The sequence below is a fragment of the Achroia grisella genome, unplaced genomic scaffold (assembly GCF_030625045.1).
Source record: "Achroia grisella isolate CSIRO2021 unplaced genomic scaffold, CSIRO_AGI_Agris_v1 utg413, whole genome shotgun sequence".
NCBI lineage: Eukaryota > Metazoa > Arthropoda > Insecta > Lepidoptera > Pyralidae > Achroia > Achroia grisella.
The window spans coordinates 1,837,170-1,858,352 of record NW_026712846.1 but is presented as its reverse complement, the minus strand read 5'-3'; the positions used below and the strand labels follow the sequence as shown (position 1 = coordinate 1,858,352).

Genomic DNA, 21,183 nt, shown 5'->3' with positions numbered 1-21,183 from the left:
TTTTCTTTGACTGCTGTGCATGAAATGATACTATTTTATATAGAATTATAAATCAAAGAATTTAAATTTTGTTTTAGGATTATCTGCAATTATTTATTGTTGATTTCATCTTATTAGCTTATTAGTTTATTATCACTGTTAGTTACAAATTATAGTATATAATCTCGAAAAATCTATAATATTCTCCATAATACAAAGATGGCACTATTATTTGAATTAATATAAAGACATAAGGATTAAATGTTATACGTTTGTTTGTAATGGAAGACTCAAGAAATATTATACTTATCCGCTATAAAAAGTCTTTCGTCTATCGAAAACTACAGTATCAGCGAGTTAAATATAAATTAGTAAAATATTTTTTAACATACGCTATTTTCTATTAGAATATTTTATTCCTTATTCCTATCAAAATTCACCGCCTTATGCATATTTAATGTTCAATGATGAGATGGTTGACTATTAGATAATACGGTAACGCAATAGATCCATCATTTACATACATTTTATTTGTGTACTGAAAAATGAATAAATATATAAAAATTATAGACAGTAATGGCAAATTTTATATTTTATAGCAACATAGACAATTTTATGGTTTATAGAACTGAACCATAGATGAAGTATTTGCTGTTAAACGCTCGTGTACGTTAAATTGTTACTGCGGTCGCGAAGTACTAAAATAGTTTTCAAGTTATTTGGTCGTATCTACACTCTCTGTATCAATATAACCTTACACTGTACGATGCTCAATTTCGTAAGTTAGTAACAGTATATAGGGAAATTATCAAGGAACTGACGGGGTGAATAGTTGATCCTAACAATTGCTAATGTTAATTGTGACGGAATGCAATGTTTGGTTGTTTTGACTTTCGGTCGTTTGACGTGACCTGAAATAAAAATAATATATCAGGACAATTCACACAGCGCCATCTAGTCTCAAGCTAAGCAGAGCTTATATTATGGGTACTACACAACTGATATAAATACATGGATACATTGTTTTTGTAAATAAATACGTATTAAACATAGAAAACACCCAGACTGATACAAGCAATCATACTCAAGAATACAAATGTTTGTATCGTACGAGGAATCGAACCCATGACCATCGGATAGTAAAGTGGTGTGCTAAACCAGTAGACTACCGAGGCTGTCAAAAATAATTTTATTTATACAACTTTAATATACAATTTTAAAGTACATATACATAACCCTATGCGGCATTAATAGTACCACTTGTCAACCATCGGTGGTACAGATAATAATAGTTGGCGGTGTAAATAATAAAAATTAATAATAAATGATGTAATAAACAATACATATATACTGTACAAAAATGCATATCTAATAATCTAACAACGAAATATCCTATACAACCACTAATTGTTATAAAAATTAAACAAAAGGAATTTAAAAATCAAAGAAAGACGTAGTATAATAAGTAAGATAAATTTAGTAAATAAATCTTTATTCTGGAATTTATGCAACTGAGAATATATAAGAACGAATATACAATGCTGCATTAGCAGATGTGGTTAGATAGGGATATTCAATGGGAGTGAAAATGAATATTGATGTGGATTACAATGGGAGCCTTTTAAACTTACACCCATATCAAGTAGACTTGGCATCTGTATGGTGAATTCATGGAGTAATAAGATATGCGTAATCATTTACTAATCATCTATTTATACATTTTTTTCGTCAGATTGATTAATGTGACTTTTATCGAACATGTTTATATTGAATGAGAGAACACTAGGTATTATACCTACAAATATTATAAATGCCAAATTAACGCCGTCTGTCTGTTTGAAGCGCTCTCACGCCAAAATACTGAAACGATTTAAATAAAATTAGGTACATAAATAGCCTAGATCCTGAGAAAGAACTTAGGCTACTTTTTAAAATAAAAAAGGTTTGTAAGGGGCTGAAACGGGAGATGGAAGGTTGTATGGAAGTATCGTCATTTTTAAATATAGAGGTTGAATCTTATTTTTAGGTTTTTTGTAGATTGTTTGTTTGTTTGTTTGTATTGTTAGTATTTTGTATGGAAGAACGATTAATCTTTTTTTTTTGCTTTCTTTGGGTTTGGTTATTAAATATTTAATGCAATCCAAGGACACGTATCAAGTCGCTATTTAAGAGGGGGTAAGGGACTAAGCGTAAAAAAATCATTTTTTTTCTCAAATATGGATTGAACAATTTTATTTGAACCTTTTGTACATTGTTGGGAATACTTTTGTATAATGTTGTGTAATTTTTTCATGCAGAAATAAAAAAACAGCTGCCCTCAGAACATCTTGGGAAAAAAACAATTTGCGGTGTTCACCATAACTCGGCCGGAAATTATCTGAAAATTAAAAACCATGAAAATTTGTTAAATTATAATCAAATCTTACCCCCAACGTTTTCTGATAATTTTTTTTCATTTAAAAATTTTGGCGGCCATCTAAATTGTGAATTGTTATTTTCCACGAAAAATTCCGCCATTTTGAGGGTGATAAACACCCTTAATGTACAAAAAAGTGTATAAAGTGTGAAATGAATCGTCAAGTAGTTTTTAAATGGCAGTGAACACGGACTTTAAAAAAGTAGTTTTAAAACTTTAGTTTAGTTTAGTTGAGAAATACGCGTCTAAACTTCATGGAAAAAAAAAGAGAAAAAAAGGTTTTTTGCAACTTACACAGAATTATCGATTCCAGCTCCATACAGCAGATTTCCTGTAGCATTGTCGATGTCTTCAGCCTCTTTTTAGCAATGAATAAACTGTATACCTGTTTGACAGCTGCACTGAAATCCCGACCGCCAGCAGTTAAAGGCCAGGAGATTAATAAGACAATAACTTTAAGAATATTGCTTATATTATAATTAAAGGATATATTCTTGATATGTTAAAAAAAAATGATTTTTCTTAAGCGAAAATCCTTAGCCCCTCTTAAAGCTAAAGCTAGTGTCCTATACTTTGTAGAGAGCATGTTACTCGAAACTATTACGATCCGGAACTACACATATTGAAATGGGCGGCAATAGCCGTATGTCACGGAACTACGAATGTGACGGTCGACTCGCTCTCCGCCCGGATATATCGTTGATAAACCCGTAAACCGGATATGCACCGTATAAATTAGAATGTGCCGGGTCAAATTTTAGGAGTGGCCTAAATAGCGCCGTGATTGAGTTCTGAAATAATACACAAATTTTGTGGAATGGTAATACCATTACACAAAATTTGTATATTATTTCATACTGATTAAATTCATACAAAAAAACTGTCGTTGTATTTCAATAGTTGATATAAAAATCATGAAAAAGACTAAACATGAAAATTAAATCTGGATAATGAGAACGGTTATTTAGACGTTTTGGATTCCGATCCGGATTTTGTACAAACTGTGAGGAATGACAAAAATTGAAATCAACCCATAAAATGCATTTCTAATTAATAAATAAAATAAAACTTTTGTATTTACAGTAATATGGTGAAATATATTACTAATTCAATTGTAGATTTTAAAGTCATCCGCGTCAGTACCTTTGTCTCACTTATTTTAGCCTGAGGTAGCTTGCTTTGTGTTGTTTCGGTTGAACGGTGAGAAACCCGGGTCAAATTTTAGGAGTGGCACCCTAAATACCATGATAAGGGTCTCTTCATATCAGGTCAGGAGATGGGATCGTTAGTAGTAGAGAATAGTGGTCTAATTATTAGTAATATACGAGTATATACTACGTCGACCTACGCGGCCCCCCTGGACACGATCGTTATTTTCAGTTTCAATTAATTCCAGTTAATTTCTAGTGAATACGATATCTAATTCATTTAACTGAACTTATGACCTGACGTAATGTTCAACATATCATTCTCTAATACGGATGTGCCATTATCTAACATATAAAATTTTCTAACAAAATTCCTCCGAAATTTCATCGATTCTTATGAAATTTAGGGTTGTCTCAGACCTGAATGTACACGCAACATTCAGGTCTGAGACAACCCTAAATTTTCACTCTTTTTACATCAACCATTATTTTAAAATAGCAATATTAAGTACTTCAATTTACTTATATGATAAAACATATTTATGGATCAGTCTAGTAATCCATAAATTATAGCACGGGACCTAAACTAACAAAATGTATAACTCACTAAATTGTACTAACTGAATTTCAGGCACGAATTTTTATATTTTGTAATAAATTACGTAGGTTTATTAAGGGATTCTTGAAAATACATAAAGATATTTAATAATAAGTTATTTGAAATTTTAATATTATATTTAATAGTATATAGGATATAAACTAAAACAAAAACATAATTGTATAGTTTCATGTATTATTATTAAGTAAATAAAACTCGTAGGATGTATAACATTATATAAGTAGAAATGTAAAATGTATTTTCTATGGAAATTGTTTTATTAAGTTTAATGCCTCTGGCATTATGAAATAGTTGAACGGGATCATACACCTCGCAGATTCTGTTCTGTTCTTAAACCATCTTTTCATCCCCATTCCTTTTATATTATGTTTAAATATTTGGGAAAGTATTTGATTTTTAAAATTAATTTAAAGTGTTCTTGAATATAAGTTCTTTTTGAATGGCGTTATTTTTATATTATTTCTCGTCTTACACTAAAAATACAATTAAATATAGGTACAGCGTAAAAATATTTAAAAATTAAATTAATTAATATAATAATTTAAAAATATTTAAAGGAACTGTTAAATATTGTTTTCGCTAAATCTAGGACAAAAGATCAAGACGGGTGACGCTGTATTTTTACGAACGGAAAAGAATCAGAAAGTACTTAAACGTATTTCTACTCTTGTGAAAACGTGTGCTATAGTGTAGTAAAGTTTTCGAAAACGTGTGGTGTAGTTGTACCTATACATCCAGCGATCTGCACTTTATCTTCAGTGCACTCTGTGAACTCACTAAAGTACTTTTAAATGGAACCACTGCATCCTTATTGCAACACTGTTACTAGTTAGTCGCCATCTTATTTATTTAAGCCAATTTTAAGGTTAATAGTATCAAGATAATTGTTTTCAAATCCAATATTAATTTATACGAAAAAATAGCAACTGAGCCAGATTAGAATGGGTGCATTACATATTTTTAAAATTTCTTCTATCACTATTCCCTTGAATTCCTATCTATTGCTGAAAACTGCATTAAAATCTGTTACGTATTGTACAGTCAGAGAGAGAATTTTATTTCATAATAAGTAAAAATATCACTGCATTAACTTAGTGAATAATCTTTTCTCTATCATAAAAAATCACTAGAATAAGAAAATACAAATAGGTCGATTTTAAACCCAGTACCAAGTAAGTATAATAATAGTTAGCCTCTTATAAGGTAGCCAAGTTCTTAGTACTGCAAAATGGAGGTTAATATGACTCGATTTTAATACAAAGATGTTATCTACAGACATATAAGAATCTATTTATAAAGTTAATAAGTTATGTATGTAAAAAAAGTGAAAAAAGGGTCCTTGCTAACTAGTGAACGCCTAGTTACAAGAATGACGACAATGTTGTTATTATTATTGCATGGCCATTGTAGAAAATTGTGTAAGATAAAATTACATAATACAATTAATTAAGACCCTTTTGTTCTAATACAAAATGTTATTGCCACGAGATGGTATCCGAGATATTAAGTGCCCTTTTGATATCCCATAATGGCTTCGTAGGCAATTTGTGTAGACAATAATAATAATTATGATTTGTGTGGTGCGTCTAATAGACGATGTAATTTTCCTAGAGATTCGATACCCGCATTTCAACAAACGTTTGTATATCTCATTAAATATTTGCCAGCAATCGGAGTGGCGCAAGGATAGAGCCACATTGTGTTTTAGTAAGCATATTAATCCATGTTAATCAAACAACAGTGATCATCATTTTGTACGTCGTTGAATAAACGACAAATAAATGACAGTCACTGTCTACAACAGATGCTCCTAAAAAGCGTTCATGAAGTCAGGTTTGCAAAAACAGTCCCAAGGGTTCTGGGTGTAAGGACGTGTGTTGTAAAAAGTAAAGCAAGGGGATACAGAAATAATTAATGAATTGTCTAAATCCGTGATGAAGTTTCAACAAATGTAGAAGAAATCAAGATAATATCTAGATGTTTGCGGTACAGTACGGTGGCATGTGGTAGTTTAGTGAAGTAACACGCCGTACCTCAATGTTACCTTTTGAGTTTTATCTCTATGTACAGAATTCTGTGTTGCGAACTCGATTACTATTATTCATTGTCAGATGCTCATTATTCTAATATTAGAGCGTATTGTTATTATTTTTATAGTATACACTTATAATATATCTAAATGCCTTGATCATTATGTATCAATATAATATATACAGCTAATACAAAACGTCTGATCTAGCAACATTATAAATATAAATTAAATAAAAGTAAGGTAAATTTGTTTCCATATTTATTATTCAACTAATTTATTTGTAATAAGGGATATGATATGTAGATGAATGAAATTCTAAATTAATGTACAGTTTAAAATAATATACATCATCACCTAGACGAACACAAACATAAATGAATAAATAATATACTAACCTATGTCCTAATGAATAAAACTTTTGTGTTATGTGGGAAACAAACTAGTGACAATCTTAAAATACCACAGCGTAGTTCGCTAAGCCAATGAGGTTGTAATAGAAAATTTATATCCTGGTATAATTTTATTGCTATAATAAACTGAAATATAGATGGCATTTTTATTTCAACAAACAACATAAGTATTAAGTAAGTTATCTTTATGCTTAACTTAATATTTCTAGTATTTTTATATGTAGATATGAAAATATTTTTATAAAACCAGAATGCAAGAATTTAACGGTAGTAAGTCTGATATATGAACTATTGTATATAAATAGCACCATAACTGATATCATGTGATGATGACACATGATAACGTGATATAACAGTTGAAGAATTGATCACTAATAGAAAGCACTTCCAGTAGCGGTGGTTAAGTTACTTCATTGAATATTTGTGGTCTCAGATGCTAATGGTAGCGGAATTAAACTAAATAAAATACATTCATTAAGTAACAAAACAGCTTACAAAGCAAGTTTTGAGGGCAGAAATACGTCAGACGGAGGTACGAGATATGACTTTGTACAAAGTATAAATTGTTGTGGTATTGGAAACAATCAACAAAATAGTATAGTTTACAAATACGTGATACATTATTAGTGCAAAAAAGAGTATAAATAGGGCACAAAGGTCTTCGTCCTGGTGTTGTAGTGCGTAGGCTTTTCTATTAATATAGCTAGGGTTTCGACCTCGGAATTAATTAATTGATGTTATTTGTTGTTTATTTTCGTATACGTTTGTCATTTACATTCAACTAGTTATACCCTATGGCTTTGATCGTGTAGGTATTGTAATATACATGAAAGTGTCAAATGTGTTAATGCAGGATGTGGTTAATTTGAATAACAATTTACATTTATATATTCGGCTCAGGTGCTTTAGCTCGATTAAGTGACAACAAGCTTTCACGCATGTTGCACTAAATGTTTGTTGTGGTTTGGTCTTTACATGGTATAAAATGAAGAGCCATCCGCTGTCTGATAGCTTAGATCTTTTAAACTACGCAACGGATTTAAATGCACCTTTAGCAACAGATAGAGTAATTCAAGAGGAAGGTTTATATATATAAAACATGTATGTCTGTGCGAATCCGTGGCGGGTAAGTAGTTAGTATATAATATCTTAATTTTTTATAATAATATAATTGCATGTAACACTACATTCAGTTATAATTTATAACTGAGTTGCAATACTGATTTGGATTTTCTGTTATGGTACTGTATATATAATATTGTGGTAAAAGTAAATAAATAAATAAATTTTTAACATAACATAGATACGACAAAAGTATTTTATTTATTTTTATTGATGTAATGGAATGGTGCACCAGACTGCGCTAAAGGTATACGCTGGCGGGGCACCTGTGGAGGATAATGAGATTAATATGAGGTCAGGGCAATTAGCCCATCATTTTAAATTCACCAGCAATTTATCATGATGGTTTCCAGAAGGAACCGCGTGGAGGTCAACCTGACATGGTATATTGCTAGTAGTGGGACTGTCAGTCCACAATAATAACGACCCCCTTTCCCCAAAAGTAATGTATTGTAGTATGTCGATCCGTGTACCATTGAGATTCAATAACTAACATCTTAATTAACTTACATATTTAATAGTTGTAGCATTAAGTAGGATTTTAGGTTCTATTGTTAATTGTTTGGATACTACGAGAGGTATTAGATATTAAGTCATGATTGCATGAATACTGTTAGAATTTAGAAATATAGTATTGGTATTCAGTCCATTAAATGAAAGCCATAGGCTTTCATATGAATAATATTAGTCGATTAAATAGGGATCGTATTTAACTATATTGATATGAGACCGGCAACGCGTACATGTGACCCCTGGTATTTCAGGTGTTCATAGGCTACGGTAACCATTTACCATCAGATGGGCCGTATGCTTGATTGCCATCATCGTAGCATAAATAAAAAATCGTTATTCGATTATCCTTAAGATTCTATATAATTTTTACGAATTGTTGAATAGAATTGTAATCTACGGAATTAATTAGTATTTGTATTTTAGTAATATTATCATTTTTTGTTAAACTAAAATAGCAAAGAAGCTGACAGTGATGATAAACAACTGATGGTAAATGCTAACCGTCATTTATATATAATAATATACATGAACAGTACCATGGACATCCCGTAGGCATTCCAGAGGGCTATATATGTATAGCATATGTTATACCTCATATCCTGTAATTTCGCTGCCTTATCTCTTACACTGTATTATTGTTTAAAGGGCTGTGTGTACTCATGCAAACAATTTTTTTATATCTATTTTGCTGTTAGCCGCAAGCTAACAAACAGCGAGACATTTTTAATATTACCATGAATGGTTAATCCGCATAATAAATAAAGATTTTTTAGGAAAGTAATAAATATGTAGAAATATCCTAAATATAAAAGTAATATAGCTTCCGAATTAGTCAATGTCGATAAACTCGGCCAAGTCAATAGTGAAGGGCAAGATCGTAGATCAACTAAGGTTATCCGATTTTTTCATGCATGAAATATGATTGGGATACGATTCTAATTGGATTTCCGTCTGGTTTCGTTCACCTCAGTATCACAAATTTTGTAACGAACTTTCTTCAGTTATAACTGTTTAGTTAAATTATAGTTTTAGGCCGGGAGGAAATATTTCAAGAAATTAGGAGTAGGCTTTGTCTTGGGGACTAATAGGTTATATCCGTCCTCGTGGTACGTTATGTCAAATTTCATTAAGAGCCATCCGGCCGTTATATGTAGGTTAGTTAAGAAACAGACTAACAGAAACAATTAGGAATTTATAGTATTATTATGGACGAATACATAGTTTTTATGTTTTGACACCTTTTTCAAAATATTTTCTTGAGTATTATACAATATTTTCGTAAATTTCTACTACATAGTTTAGCAAGGATATTTTTGATGGTATAAATTAATCAAAATTAGTATATTACTATTTTGGTAATGCCATTTTGATAAACAAAAATTTGTTATTGAAAAACAAAATTTTGTATAGGTATGTATATAAGTTTTTAAAATAGTTAAGTATAGGATTCTGAAGCCTAATTACTATTTCTATTTGTTTTTCAGCTGTTTTGCGCTCTGTTGGTATTATGGTCTTAAGATTTGAAACCATTCGTAATTTATTTTAATTTTAACCAACCTCAAATTAGGTGTATTGTAGAAGCCAACTCGAATACAACTTGGCTTCGGACTGTAGTCTAGCAATTTACACACCGCCTTACTTATGAACATTTGTATCCAATTGTTTGATTGGTCTGAGTATTTCCTATATATATTATGTATATACTATTAAAAAATATATATTTATACGAGTTGTCTAGTAACCATAACACAGACTCCGCTTACACACACTAGATAGTGTAGTAAATCATCCTGGGATATTGTTATTATTATCCTATTTTTTATTAGGAATATAGGAGTATAATGATGGGTTAAGTTGAAATTCAATATGATTAAATGAACAGTACCCATACTAGCAATATAAATGAGTAAATCTTTTCACGTCAAAATGGTTCAGCGGATCCTAATGAAATTATATGTATGTATATGTCAAAGTATATGGTATCATAGGAATCGAGATGGGATATATTGTGTCTCGAGGAATAATCGGGAAGAGATTGAACTAAGGGATGAAAATTTGTACAGACGAATTCATGGGTAGTATTTTTTATAAAATCCCAAGAAACAACTGAAAAATAAATTATATACCGACAGTTTTATATTACACAGTAAATTTTCAAGGAATTTGAAACCAATAGAATTTTTGCATAAATATAGCTCACTCATGCTCGCAATTGCTCGTAAATTTCACGTAGCATCGCTACTAGGGATGTTCTGATACAATTAAATACGCGTTAGTACTCCATACTTTTGGTTCGATACCTTAGACTTTTGGTACTGAATACATCTTCCGATATTTATTCGCTATTATATCATGAATATTAATATATCAATAGGAGAACTATTGATATATTATTATTAATATTATTTTATTCACAAATGTAACAGATTTCGTTACACAATAGCACGTCAATATAAATTACATTTTTTATGATAATTGTCACAATTAAAAATTTTATTATTCAAAATAATAAATTAAAATATATACATGTCTATAAAATAAATTAAAAATTACTTAATATTATGTCCTAATTTTAGATTGGAATTCAGATATTCAGTCACATTGTAAAAAGGATTTTGCTCAAAAATAATGTTATTTTGTTCTTAAATTCTATTGATGTTGGAATTGACATCAGTAGAATTTAAGATCACAATTGTCATGAAATCAAATGGGATTCGATACTTGATGACCTTTATTTAACAACCAGAAAATCACAAAATTGTTGAAGAACTAGTATTGCTAACCGGCATTCCTCGTCGCGCATAGCACCGTAGATGCAGAGTATTCCACCATGATTCCGGAAGATACTTGATCTAAAAAAACCTTTATAGTTCTATAAACTTATCTCATAGCTATCGATATGAATATTGATACTTTGGGATACTCATGTAATTACATAACTATTAAAAAGTGATTTGAATATTACTTAAATTAGAAAGTATCGATACCTGGTAGATATGGGAACATCCCTACTTGCTACCCGAGACTGTTCTACGATTTGTGGATGATGTGATTTAGAGTTGCTTATTATCGTGGCTTTATTTTTTCATTTTTGTGAACAAATAATCCTCGCCATATGTGTATGAATTTGAATAGCTACTTACTAAGTAATAATCTGTCCAGTTTATTACTCATTTTTCGTGTAAGTACTGAATCTGTTTTCTGAATGAATGGTAGAATTAAAAACTTGACTTGTTCAAAGTTTAAGTTTATTTGCATGGAGATTGTTTAATTTAATGACTTTAGTTATTTTCTAGCGAATGTTTTGGCTAAGTCTGATGTTTTGTTTATTTAGGTATTTGTTTTAGCAATTGGTTTAATCTCGTTTTGGTTCTTAATTGGATTTTATCAAGATTGTATTGATTATTTTAGGCCAAGGCAGTATGAGATGGCTCTCGTTTTACTTTTGCTACGATTGTAGTATATTCTATATTAATTGTAGTTGTCATGATTTATGGTTTAAGTCAAAAAAATGGGTCACATTTTTAATAAATTTTGTACATGACTGAATATGTCTTTCCAGTATATATAGTACATTAAAAGTACTTAATTAAAGTCACATCATACATGACTAGATTTATAAATGATTAAATATTATTTTCATGATTAAATAATACGAAATTGCCATTACCTCAATTTATTTTATTAATTTCCGTTACGGGGAAACAAATACTAATTTACTAAAATGAGAAAAGAAAGGGCGGGGTTTCCCGCACCATTACATCCCATTCGAGACATTCTTTCATTACCTAATGAGGTTATTTATAGTTGCGATTATGTTTATTACATACGTGTCTATTTACAGAAATAGTCTTATTTTTCAAGAGAACATTCGTAAGAGTTAAGGTGGAGATACACCAAGATTACAAAAAGACAAACAGTAAAATCAAGTGTTACAATAACATATTTCTCACTCTTGTTAGGGTAAATATATAGATAGGTGTAGCCTAAAAAGTGGAAGGATCCTTATTAATATTATAAATGTGAAAGTAGGGATGTTTGTTACGATTTCACGCAAAAACTACTGAAGAGATCATAATGAAATTTTGTACACATGTATTTGGAGGTACGATGATGATTTTTATTAAAAAAAAAACGAATTATTTTTATAGAAATAAAAAATAAAATATCAACATTTTGCTACTTCAGCGCCATATGGTAGAGAGTAATGAAGTTATGCGACCGGAGCCGCAGGTAAAAGCTAGTTACATATAGATTAGTCGACCTAACCACATCGTACTGGTTTGTAAAAACTTTTTATTTAGACTGGCCTTAATGATTAATGTTTTCCCGAATTGAAATTTCGAAGTAAAATTGTTTATTTTTAAATGTAACATAATGTATAGGACCGAATAATACAATCAGAAGCAAACAAGTGTTGTTTCTTTTAAAACTCCTCCAATTTTTGTTTACTATAAAAATGCTATAAGAATTTTTTTTTCCTGCCCAAATGCAGCAACAAAAATTTATACCTTGTTTTGTTGTTGTTTTTTTTTTGGAATAATATCTTATGAAGGTTATAAAATATAACTTTATTCATATTATACTTCTGTATATTGTTATACCTTCTAAAGTTTGTTAGCAAAGTAAAAGTTTATGTTATCTTCATATAATATTTTCTAAATCTATTAATATTTAATATTTACGCAAAATCTGCCGCTTTAGAAGAAATGATATGTAGGCTTATAATATTTAAAGAATATATAATTATTTATTTATTTAAAAATAACACAAGAAAATGCTTACATAGTAAATTATTTTTTGGGTCGATTATCGCGTAGAATAAATATTAAAATTATTTGTATACAATTTTATTTGTTTACTACTATGTACAAATTTACGAATTCCATAATTTCACACACTAAGATTAATAGTCTAAGATAAACGCAATAGATATACAAACACCAAAAATAAAAGGGAATAACACAATTTAGGTGTATAAATCATACAGAAAAATAAAAAGCATATTTTCTCCCCTCTTCCTCCTCCTTCCACAAGTTAGTCGTGGAAAGGTAAGGAACAGACAAAGAGACACTTGTTTTTACGGTCGCAGCATTCTAGCAGTTTAACAACTTTACTTCCTATGGTCGTGATTTATTTTCATGTTTGAATTAGTCTGAATTTGTCTGTGTATCTTATTTATGAAACTACAAAATATAAATATATATATGTGTCAGTAGTCTAGTACTCATATCTCAAGCTCTGCTTAGCTTGGGAGTAGATTATTATTATTACTATCTACAATATTAGTGCGGATATTTCATTATTAGCGGTATTTTTGTTAATGATATGACAATCGCTCTCATATCATCCGTGAATCCGCCTCGTGTTTTACTATTTACATATATACCTGCGTCCTCTTCCACTGCTCACATTAAATAAATACTCAAATAGAATAAATATTAGACGTGTTCCAAATTGAATTGTAAAATCGCACTCGGGTTCCATTATGGGATGTGCAACTATCGTTGATGGAGACCAAATCTTATAAAATATTCACTTTGTTTCATATAGAAGAAATAAAGACCACTTAGAATTGTCAGAAAATCGGCAAGTATGGTACCGAAGTGATAGTGAGTCGTATCGGTTGCACAACTAATAACATAAATCAAATGTTAGTGAAAGTATTCCTTTTTTTATATAAAATCTGATTTGACTTTATTTATTTTTATTCGACTGTCTAAATATATGAAGCCCTTCCAGTATAATATTATAATTTAGATTTTGTTAGCTTTACATAAGCCATTTATTTGTAATAATACTTTTTCCTACACTATTTAATTTTGTTATATGTATACATATACATGCATATCAAAATTAAGTTAAAAAAAAGGAGTACTTTCAATAACATTAGATTTTTGTTATTAGTTGTGCAACCTAAAGTTATAAAGTTCGCTTATTTTACAAAATACAGAAATTTACCAGTTCAGCGGAACCTCATCAAGATTGTCGTAACATGAACTGAACTGAGAGAGAACAGTAGGGCCACCAGTCTTGATTCTTAATCTTAGTAATGTTATAAACGTGGAAGTTTATGAGTGTGGATGGTTGGATGGATGGATGTTTGTTATTCTTTCACGCAAAAAGTACGGATTGGAATTTTATTAAACTTTACAAAAATTCCCCTAGATCCAGAGAGGTACCTACTATTGTATAAACATGCTTAGCTTCTATAAAAATTGAGGTGCTGTATCGTCTGTTTGATATATGTATAATAATTATATCTGTGACTTCTTATCACTTTAGTTTCAACTTAAGCTATTATTATAAACCTAAATCAGTTGACTAAGTATAGAACATATTGAGATAGATTTTTGTACATTAAATACTTTTATTTCAGTGGTAATAATAGCAATTTAGGTATAACTAATTCACAAGACAAGTTCAGTCGGTTCAAATTATGTCATCAATATTCATGGGCTGTCTTGTCTTGCTTCGTGTGACGAATTGACTTTGACAAGTCTACTTACTAGCAAGAGACTGTACAGTTCGTACGCATGTCTTTTTGACCGACTTCATAAGATGAAGCTTCCAACTTGACTGTACACTCAAAGATTTTCGTCAAAAATATTAATAAAAAACTAAATCGACTTCATTATATGAAGTTTCTAATTTACCTCTATATTCAAAGATTTATGCCAAAAAAAAACACGATTTAAAAACAAACTATGTTTTTTGAATAATAAATTTTAATATAATAATAAATAAGAACAATTAACACAGCACCATCTAGCACCATAGAGGCCGTTAATATACACTGAAACGAACCCTTTTAATTCTAGTACTTTAAATAAAATATAATAACGAAGTTTATGAGTATACGGTCAGAGTATGACTAAATTTTGTCGATTTTCAATAGGGTTTTTTTAATACATAAGAAAGGCATAATAAATTCGCATTCGCCATCGCTGGCGGGAAACCAGATTATCCAATTTTGGTAAACTCACCAAGAGTTGTTAAACATAATTACCTACTACATTACCTACTAGCGATAGATTACTAATCCATATTACTAATTATTCTCTTCCTAGGAGAAATCATCTTACATTTGTTTTATTGGGGTTCTTGGGCTATTGTTAGGTGCCTGTGGCAGTGCGACCTATATGGATCTATTGATCTCGCCCTTTTTCAAAGTTCGCTGCCTAGATCCGTGAGGGACAGACATCGGAGGATATTCATAGAAGCGATTGTTTTTATCTTCACAGGAAAGTCATCTTAAGTCACAATACTCTAAATTATCCTCATGCATATAATATACGTCATAATCCTAGAGCCTACTGTAGGACAGACTGAAATGACGACATCTGTTTGGTCAGCTTTAATTAAATCAAAATTATTCCCTCAAAGTATGTACTTCAACAGGTATAGAGGAGCTCAAAGACTCAAGAGGAAATGCAGTGCGCGGATGGCCGCGCTTGTCGTGTCGAACGCAAGTCGACCTCCAGTCGCAGAGACCGCCTTTGCTTGCTAGCTGCCCGAGGTGCCCCCACAGCACCTATTATGATGGTGAGATATTTTCACTTCTTCTATCTCATCATTATAATTATCATAATCAACATCATTATACAGTACAAAACAAAGTCGCTGTCGCTGTCTGTCCCTATGTATGCTTAAATCTTTAAAACTACGTAACGGATTTTAAAGCGGTTTTTTTTAATAGACAGAGTAATTCAAGAAGAAGGTTTATATATATAATACACGTAGACCAGTGCAGGCGAGCAGCTAGTTCATTCATAATTTAAGAACTGCGCTCATGTCGACGAGCTCTGAACGCTTTCCATGATCTTCTATCAATCTTTATAGTTGTTGATATGACACCACTTCAACTTTTTCCTTAAACTGCTTGATTCTTCTATCTAGATAAGAATAAAGCAATGCCTATTCGTCAATATTGCTAAACAGATTTGAATAATTGTTAACATTAAATTATTTCATTCATTTTCTCTGTCTATTTTGCACTTTATAGTACAGGTAGATGTACAAGTTCCTGTTGAGTAAATAATTTGCAAACGTTCATTGTATTTGTGTATACAAAACAATTGATTGTTCGAAAATATAGGAACATTGGTTTGATAAGAACTTCACTTTGACATTGACTTCAAAAATCTTACGTAATACATTTCTTTTGTATAAAAAATCCGAAATGTCAGCTGTCGTACGCAGTATATTAAACTCAATAGCGCAAATGGTAATGTAACGGAAATGCGGTTTTCTTTATATTTCAACAAAATAATAATATAACAAAGAAAATATTATAATCTAAATGGATACACTTTTTTATGTGTACTCATAACGTAACAACGAATTTTTACAGTGTAATCCGATTGTGTTAATTCCTTTTTAATGTACAGGCTGTACATACATTTTATAATATATTTACATTTTTGTTTATAAAGGATAACTAAATTGGTAAAAAAAAGTAATTATTTACCAAATTCTTTAATCGTAGAAAGATACATTTTTGACAGAATAACATAAACTGTGGTTTAGTTACAGAAATCTATTATCTATCTCTATAATAAGTGCATCCAAGCCATGTCGGAAGCTTGTTTAAAATAAAATTATAGAGATATTTACTTATTAAATTTTAAATCACAGATATCTACATATCTCAATAAACAAATAAAGATATGCATTAGTATATGTTGAAGAGCATACGAATGCACAAGTATCAAGTTTAAATTAGTTATCTAAAGTTTTGTTTTTCAAGGCAACTTTAATTTTACATTTAACGAAATGGCAGCTCTAAAGCAGATGGCACAAACAACGGAAAGTTAACAAGTGTCTTAATTAATTGTAATGTTCGGAATCAACTTCCGCTCCGTCCAAATACTTTTTGAATAATAATGTGCCTGGCGAACTTTTTCCTTCTTTGTCGTTTGTCGTCGGTTACTGTTTTTATTATAATTATCTCGCATTAAAAAACGTCACACGTAACGGTTGCTGTTATGACTTTTGCAGAGTTGTTTTCATACTATTTTAAATAAAGTTTTATATAATTATACTGTTTATATAATAGTTTATTAAAGTGGTAAAATTTTAACACTGCGCAAACTGCGCTGTCACGTAATCAATTTAATACGAGCCTGTTTCAGTTTTTATGTTGAATATTTTCAGCAAAGTTCAAAGTTTGGTTAGTGGGGTTTAGATTGGTATATGAAGTGATAAATGAAGTATATTATTACATAATTATTAAGATGGAATATATATATATCAGTAATTCTTGTCATTTACTCTATTCTTGTCTAATTGGAACATGTCTAAATAACGTGTGTGTTTGTGTTTCAGCCTACATTCATGGACGCAAAGTGTAAATAAGGAAATGTTTTAAGTAAAAGACATGAGTGTAAATGTGATGTTTTTTACTAAAGTATAAACTAATTTATGTGTTTAAATATCGTTACACATTTAATAGTTGTTAAATACATCGAAAATATGTAATTGAACTTTAAAATAGTGCTGTAGTTAGAAATCAAGTTGTCTATTTTCATGAATTGTTACTTAATTTATTTCTTAATTTAATACAATTTTTTAATTATTATTTGTACATTAAATTTAATAATGCTCAGATCATACTAGTTTGTAATTTATTAATATAAATTGTTACTTGACCTATTTCAGTATTAAAAATAGTTAAGTATTAATTTATAAATATTTAGAATTATTGTTACTGTACAGAAACACAGTAAATTATTCATTGCTCGTAAGTAATTTTAGCTATTTTAATGTTACTACAAACGATATTTTATTTTTAACTTACAAGAATACCATAGAAAAAATGATTAAATTCAGAACCTCTAAATATTTGGACGAAATATTTATTTAAATTGTATTTAGAATGTCAGCAGTCTGTGGATATTGAAAGCAACGAATCCCTTAATATAAATGAAGAAATTTAAATAGCATAATAAATAAAGTTTTAAAAAATATACACGTAAATAGATTTGGTAATTTTGTTGGTTCTTATACTATTTTCTACTAGTCTAAAACAGCAGTGAAAAGAATATTAACTAGCACACACTTATTTGTAGTTAAAATTATTGAAATTTATTATTTTAAGTTCAATCACTGCACAATATCTGTATTCATGAATATGTCTTAGTCTCGTCGTTCTGTTTAGTTTTGGTAGTATATATTTTGTATATTAGTTTTTTTAGTACCTGTACATTTTTTTATATTGCTGGAGTATAAATTCTGTAACATAGATGCTTGATACACTAGGGTTATTACGCGCGCGTTGCCGATTCTTAACGAACCTTAATATATCCTTTTTGAATATTTCCATATTACAGTTAAGTACTTTAGATAATTGTAAAATATCTTTTTTCGCATTTTGCTTCGCATTTAGGCTGTCGTGCATGCAGAGACGAAAGAATATTCACATTTTACATACAGATCGATTACAAAAAATGACAGAGATTCGAAATATTTTATTCTTGATTTCATAGCGATGAGCCTCTACTATACACCTGTAAAAGAGTGGAACATTTTATTATTCTACACATGTGGGAAACACATTTATCTATCTATCCATGCACGCCTTCTATATTTCGTTTCACACGTTCTGGTCAGCTAAATTATGGTTTACAGATTGCAAAAAAAAATTTATTTGTAATGGAATAGAATAGAAATAATCTTTATTCTGTAACTTGAGCACGCACTTTTGAAATTATTTTCCACTGTCAATGTGGATTCAGCAGAGGAAATAATTAATATTAAAGTTTGAGATAAATAAATTTGTCTAACATTTAGGTTGCTGTATTATTTGTATCTTTTTGTTTGTCAATTTGTTATTGCTATAACGAGGCTTATGACTAGACAGTCACAGATCTGAATAAGTTCTCCGTCTATTGATATTTTGCTTTATGGAGAATGTAAATGGTTTTTAATTGCATTGTATTTACTCAATATGTATTATATCTACATTTCAGCGGTAGGATACAATATTTTCGTCTTTGAATCGATTTTCAAAATTTATCTTATTCTGAAGGTGTACGCATGTTAATCCTAAAGAAACTATTTTGTAAAGATTGAAGGAGGCTTTTCATTTGGAACGCAATCTCAAGTTATAAAACTTAGATTAGATCGGTATGAAACTTTAAAGGAAGAGGTTACAAATAGCGAACCTTTTTGGTCATGACTACTACATAGTTCTATAGCTCTATCACCTGAGGAATATCTAATAGTTAAGTTTGAATAAAAAAGGTTTCAGTATCACTTTCACGTACAGAGTAGAATTGTATACAATATATAGCGCCGTTTAGTTCTAAACTAAGCAGAACTTGTACTTTAGATATAAATTCTTCAATATATATATATATTTTAAATATGTACATAATATACATATTATAGAAGATACCCATACTAATACAAAGAATCATGTGCAGAAAGGGATGATGATCATGAGCCCATTGAAACTAAAGCACCACTGGACCACTCATCATTATAAATAATTAATTTTGTTTTTTGATACAATAAAAGATTTACTAATATTATTATAATAGAATATTAGGCAAATTCAAGTCATTAAAACTTCAATTGAATTGCAAATACGAAGTATTTTGTATAAATATTAAAATGTTTTCAACCCTAGTCGTTTTACTTTTTGTTTGTGCAAGAATGTAAAAAGTGAAAACTTAATATTTTAATAAAATTGATGATTTATGGAATGGCAATGTTATGACCAGATGAATATGACTTGCAACTTTGTCTTAATTCGTGGTAATTTTAACAACACAGTATAGTCATAAATATTTATGAAATTTCCGAATGGCGTCAATATTTGCATCAGTTTTATCAGTTGGTACTTAAGTAATCCATAGTTATTTTCTAGTATTTATGTAGATAACACATCAACATATATATATATTACTATTACGCTAAAATTATATATACTATAATTTATTATTTTGAAAAGAGATGCAAATTAATTTTATACCACAATAAAGTAGGTAAATCCTTTGAATAACAAAAATAGTCAAATATTTTCATAATTATATATGTCTCTCTAACATCCTTGCATTATCCTATTTTATGTGGAATCGGCTCTAATTTTGCAGCAGCAAGACAAAATGTCCTGGTTTGTTGGGTTTAAAATATATTAAACTATGTAATTATTAAATAGTTTACTAATAATATATTTAAAAATAATACATTAACCGAGTAAAAGTTCAGAAATAGACTCATTGTTCTACCCAAACTTGGGTGAATACCCGAAAAATGAAAATACCCAATAAAAGCTTTCAATATAAATTCTTACGCACTTTTTTTATATTGGCTCCATATCTTTGCCTTCCCAACTCTCATTACCATATGTTGAATATATTTTGTTATTGTTTGTTTCTTGGAACACCCTGAACCAATTCGATAATGTTATATCAAATACTTTATTTGATAACTTGGCGTGTAGCGGTTTAACACTAACTTACTTTCCTATAGTTACGCGCCAGGTCTTGACTTCGATCCCTAATGCAATGTATATATTTATATTTATAAGTATGTATGTATTAACTAGGGTATTTGTTGTTTATTACTAGTATATATTAAATAAAACTATTTTTAGTTATATTTACATTTTATTTCACCACAGTATAATCTTTGCTTAATTTGGTATATGATGGTGTGTCGTATCGGTCGATCGTCGAACAATTCAAACGGGGGACGAAATTACGACGGCCAGACCTGAGGTTCGAACCCCTAGCGGATATCGCTACCGCTTAGACTAAAGTCGTATTCGCTAGGCGGGAGTTGGCCTTCAGCCACTCCATAAGTCCTTCCGCGGTTTTGGAGTGCCATCTGCACTCGCTTCCTATCATCCGGTGAACCTGTAAAGGTCAGCTAAGCATTTACCAGCATTAGAGTAGTATGAAATAAATGCTGTGTGATATATCTAGAGCTACTCTTAC

At 30.0% G+C, this 21,183-nt stretch overlaps 1 protein-coding gene across 1 annotated transcript in view; it reads left to right on the top strand.

Moving 5' to 3' along the window:
- Positions 1–17,592, top strand: part of LOC131844770 (tachykinin-like peptides receptor 86C) — a 38,856-nt gene extending 21,264 nt beyond the window's left edge. The window contains exons 6-7 of the mRNA XM_059193731.1: positions 15,641–15,784; positions 17,567–17,592. Of these exons, the coding sequence (XP_059049714.1) occupies positions 15,641–15,784; positions 17,567–17,592 (170 nt within the window). The remainder of the gene's footprint in view (positions 1–15,640; positions 15,785–17,566) is intronic.
- The last annotated feature ends 3,591 nt before the right edge of the window (positions 17,593–21,183 follow it).